This window comes from Sinocyclocheilus rhinocerous, unplaced genomic scaffold, assembly GCF_001515625.1.
Source record: "Sinocyclocheilus rhinocerous isolate Xijiao unplaced genomic scaffold, SAMN03320098_v1.1 scaffold1563, whole genome shotgun sequence".
Classification (NCBI taxonomy): domain Eukaryota; kingdom Metazoa; phylum Chordata; class Actinopteri; order Cypriniformes; family Cyprinidae; genus Sinocyclocheilus; species Sinocyclocheilus rhinocerous.
This window is the reverse complement of record NW_015656185.1, coordinates 192936-197935: the sequence shown is the minus strand read 5'-3', so window position 1 is coordinate 197935 and position 5000 is coordinate 192936. Positions and strand designations below refer to the sequence as shown.

The window sequence follows — 5000 nt, the reverse complement described above, 5'->3', positions numbered from 1 at the left end:
TGTCCCGCTCAGGACCGATGACACCCTTCTGTCATGGAGCTTTGCTCTGATGGTTAAACAGGCTGTCTAGGCATAAATAAAGCAAAGTGACATCTCCTTTCAGGACAATGTACAGGTAGATGTGACCCAGATAAGGCATGACAGCCGTGTCACATTGGCCCTACCTAATTCAACAACAGTGACAGTTTAACAGAGAAACAGACACTATAAATGAGCACAAACCGCCTTTACTGAGTAGTAAGCAAAACCGAACAAACATGAGTTTTTCAGACACCCCTTTCTAAACTTTTGACTTCTCTGGATCTCAGAAACAACAAAATAAAACCTCTAATTCTTAAAATCATATACTGAAATGTGGCTGACGATTCACACTAACACTTAACGTTTTCTCACCTTACATCCCTCACAGGCGTGAACGCCGTAGTGAAATCCTGACGCCACATCTCCACACACTTTACATAGCAGCACCAGCCCATTAATCTCTGCAGGAGCGGAAATACAGAGGGTCAGATGAACAAGGAATGCTCTGCGCTCCGATTGGCTTTCTCCTTCTGTTTCCTCAAACAGCTAGAAAACCATTACTACATGATCAAGCTCACAAGGACAAATATAATGAATCTTGCCATGTTAATTGACAAATATCAGCTCATTGCATCATTATTATGATTAATGTGACCAATCTACAATACTTTTTTTTTTTCTATTTCTGTTCCATTTTGAACTCCCTGACATATCCAACTGCATAAAAAAAATAACATAGGGAATGTGAATACATGTACATTAGGGTAAACATGAGAAAGCATATTTTTGACATGCTTATTACATAATAATTAACACTATGACAACAGAAATGTGAAAAATTAAACATATTCATATAGTTCCTTAAAATATTGTTACATTTGTAGATGATCAGTCTTTAAGAACTTTAAGAACACTCCACAGATTCCTTTATTTCATTTAGATCAGTCTCTCACTTGTAATGCCGCTTTTGGCGGTGGAGGGCGATCGTGTCTTCCATGGGAGGAACTGAGGGGCCACAGCGAGGGGCTCGCCCTGTTGGCCCTGGCCCGCGTGGGGCGGAGAGCAGGACTGATAGCTGCTGTTGGAGGAGTCGCTGTGGCACGACTCGGGACTGGAGGCCGAGCTCGCGGAGCTAATGTAAGCTATCACTCCACCTGCTGGATGACACACAGAAGAGCAACAAATGTCAAATGACTTTTCAGACTTCATTTTCCAAATCACGTGGACCCTAATATGCGGATATAAATTATGAAGCATATGAGGACGAGACATGGCCTAGAGGTTGATTCCAGCTTTTTCATGCATCTGTTGACAACTCTGTTTATCATTAATAATAGAAACAAATATATACACAGTAAATGCAAACCATATAGGTATTACAAACATCATATTTGCCCCTATGTTTTATTTTAAGCTGTAGCCAGTCTTATTGTCAGAAAGTGGACCAGGCTGTAATGTATCTCTCTCTGTACGGGTTGACCTGATTTCTGCTGCCCCACTCTCAATGGTTAGGTAACACCGTTACATAATACCTCTTTCAGGGTGTAGGCCTTACCGGCAAACAATTAAACTCAAATGAAATACTGAGAACAAACAAACAACTTTTTTTCACACGTTAACATGCTATTATTTGTTAATTGTTACAAAGATAAAAAATATATAATTAAATAAGCACATGCTCATGAGTCAAATAGAAGGAAACTATATATATATATATATATATATAGCTAATGAGGCTCAGGGTGCATAATTTTTCTTCCTTTATCCAAATCCTATTATAAAATTAAATAAATAAATAAATAATGTAAATGAAAGTAAATCCCAATGCCATTTTTCAAGTCAGTTCAACTATTTAGTTTATATTTAATTTTGTGTCGCTGAGCTGTTGATTGGCGTGTTCTTAGCCCCGCCCCCACGTGTACGCGGCATGTCTTGGGGGCGTGGTTGGATCCACATCTAGGATCGGTGGGTTTAGGGATATGTAATGTGGGAGGAGTTGGCTCTGGATCCAACCACGCCCCATGGATCTTGTGTTCTTCCTTGAGGACCATCTCGGAAAGTGGGTCAGACCGCGGCCGCATCCATACCGCCATGCAAATTATGCAACACGCACGTCACGACTTCTCTCGACCAATCAGAGCAGACGCACAGGACGCGTAAACACAGACGCACATGGCTAGGCTGAGCGGTCCATGTGAGTCGGGAGACTGTAACCCACAATCTATGGCATAACAACACAAGCCTGGCGCTGTTAACCTACTTACAGTTCTCCTGCTGAAAATAAAGCAATAAAAACCCAAACCACACCTCAATGCACAGTAAACATTCGCGGCATCACGCGCAACTACGTTTCGGTGTCATTTATTAAAACAAGACTACACTGAAGATATCACCGCTTATACAGTCATATTCAGAAGTAAATGTAAACCATACTGATCTTACCAGCCTTTGTGAAATCCATGTCCTCCGACAGCTTAGAGCCGCAGTCAGCTGTGTGTTTGTGCCGTTTTTACTCCGTTTACAGCAACTCTCTAGTCGCTGTGTGATCTTTCCACCTACACACTACCTGAGGAGCATTTCTAACACACCTACCAGAGAGTCCGAATTACTTAGCGCCGCTTTGCTTGGATAAAAACACCCTCGGGTTATCACAGAAAAAAATATAAATGAATTCAAACGCTATAATAAAACCCGGAGCGGCTAGAGACCACATCCACACGACCTCGCGTCTATTGCAGGCTCTCTGGTCGACTGGACTTGCTGTAGCTCGGAGTTGTGGATAAACGCAGGGTTAACGCAGAGAGCGGAGCTGCAGATCACGTGACCCGCTTCAGGGCGGCTCCGCCCCCAGCTGCATTAGTGTCGGTATAACCCACTGACACACTTTCACTGCTCCTGCGGGGCCTCCTGTGCCCCTCAGCCCACACCCGGAGCGCCCTGGTGACCCCATGCCCTGCCAACTAACCTCTCAGTACATCAAAGGGACGTTTTGCTGGCCAGTAGCCTATTTATAGAAATGTGGTGTTTGCTGTGCACCCCAAGTTGAAACGAGATTTACACTTAAGCTGATTTAGCATTAATCAGTTGGTAACCTTATGGGGTGAAAAAAAATCGAATATTCAAAATTTTAGGTTTTAAATTTAGTCTTGTTTTTAGAACCATTAAAACGTGTATTCTCATTACTATAAAATGTGACCCTGGACCACAAAACCATAAGGGTCAGATTTATAGCATAAAAGGAAAATGGATCATTTTGACCCATACAATGTATTGTTGGCTATTGCTACAAATATACTCATGCTGCTTATGACTAATATTGAATAATATTGAGAATAGTGAATTACAGAGAGTTGTGCTTATCTGTCATGGAAATAATGTCCCATTGCAACCACTGGTAATAAACTTTGAAGAGGCTTTGTTTTTAGGCAAAATATATATTTTGGGGTGTTATGTGACTTCGATATGTTTGAACTATGATCAGGTAAGTCACTGGACGGACATACATACATGCATGCATTCATAAATATATACATAAATCAATCAATCAATCAATCATTTTTGACATGACTTCTTGATTGCTATTGAACAATTTGATTTTTGAACTATTCCTTTATATTAAATCTCTACATATCTACACATCACTTTAAGTAATGAAGGACAGAAGGGGTAAACCTTACTATAAATATGAGTCCAAAGGAGATGTATTTCTAACACATTATTGATTAGTATTAAATTGGCATCTATTGCTGATTCAGTAATGTCACGTTAGGGCCCAAAGATCAATAATGGTGCCTGGTTCTCACACCAAACACTGCTTAGCTTTTCCATTCAAGGCTCCGGCCACAGAGGTCAGGGGTCAGGGGTCAGAGGTCAGGGTGTTAGGACCTACGGCTAAATACGTTAGGACAAAAATGAAATTTCAAGGCTAGAGACGCCACAAGGAAGAGTTTAAAAGTTTCACCGGCTCTTCCTGAACTCAGACAACGGCCTTCAAATATGAACGTTTAGTGTTGGGTTCATAAGAGTGATCAGCTGACACTCATCATTACTAGACTCACCGTGCAGAGCAATGAACTAGCTACAGAATGTTATGTACTAAACATTTCTGAATGTTGTTCAATTAGATAAAAATATCAAGAGTCAATTATTTTAAAGAAAGATAACAATTCTCAAGAAGTTGTAAGGTTTAAAGTGATGAAATAATAGAAAATTAGTGCTGCAAATGAAGATAGAAAGAATCATGATGACACTTTGCATTACTCTGTTACATACTCCACTGGGACACCTGTGTTAAAAGCTTTTTCCGCTGATAAATTAGATGTGCAATTTATATTCTGTGCAACTGTCATTAAAATGCTCTCCATTCCACTTTGCATCATGCATATAGGATGGAGTAACATTTACAGTATATCACCGAGTGTGTGTGTGTGTGTTCAGCAGTCACACAAAGCATTTGAACTGATGCTGTCTGTCACACACACTCACTCACACTCTCTCACACACCCACACACACTCAATAACACACTCTCTCTCTCTCTCTCTCTCTCTCTCTCTCTCTCACACACACACACACACCCACACACCCACACACACACTCAATAACATTCTCTCTCACACCCACACCCACACACACTCTCTCTCTCACACACACACTCAATAACATTCTCTCTCTCTCACACACACACACTCACTAACACTCTCTCTCTCACACACACACACCCACACTCACTAACACTCTCTCTCTCACACACACACACCCACACTCACTAACACTCTCTCTCTCACACACACACACCCACACTCACTAACACTCTCTCTCTCACACACACACACCCACACTCACTAACACTCTCTCTCTCACACACACACACACACACACACACACACACACACACACATACACTAACACTCTCACACACACACACTAACACTCTCTCTCTCTCTCACACACACACACACTCTCTCTCTCACACACACAC

The 5000-nt window shown here is 41.4% G+C and overlaps 1 protein-coding gene across 1 annotated transcript in view; it reads right to left on the bottom strand.

Annotated features, from left to right (window-relative positions):
• The window catches only part of nr1d2b (nuclear receptor subfamily 1, group D, member 2b), a 7969-nt gene extending 5147 nt beyond the window's left edge, over positions 1 to 2822 (bottom strand). The window contains exons 1-3 of the mRNA XM_016527383.1: positions 2464 to 2822; positions 975 to 1178; positions 394 to 482 (exon numbers count right to left, since the gene is read on the bottom strand). Of these exons, the coding sequence (XP_016382869.1) occupies positions 394 to 482; positions 975 to 1178; positions 2464 to 2482 (312 nt within the window). The 5' untranslated portion in view covers positions 2483 to 2822. The remainder of the gene's footprint in view (positions 1 to 393; positions 483 to 974; positions 1179 to 2463) is intronic.
• Between the last annotated feature and the right edge of the window lie 2178 nt (positions 2823 to 5000).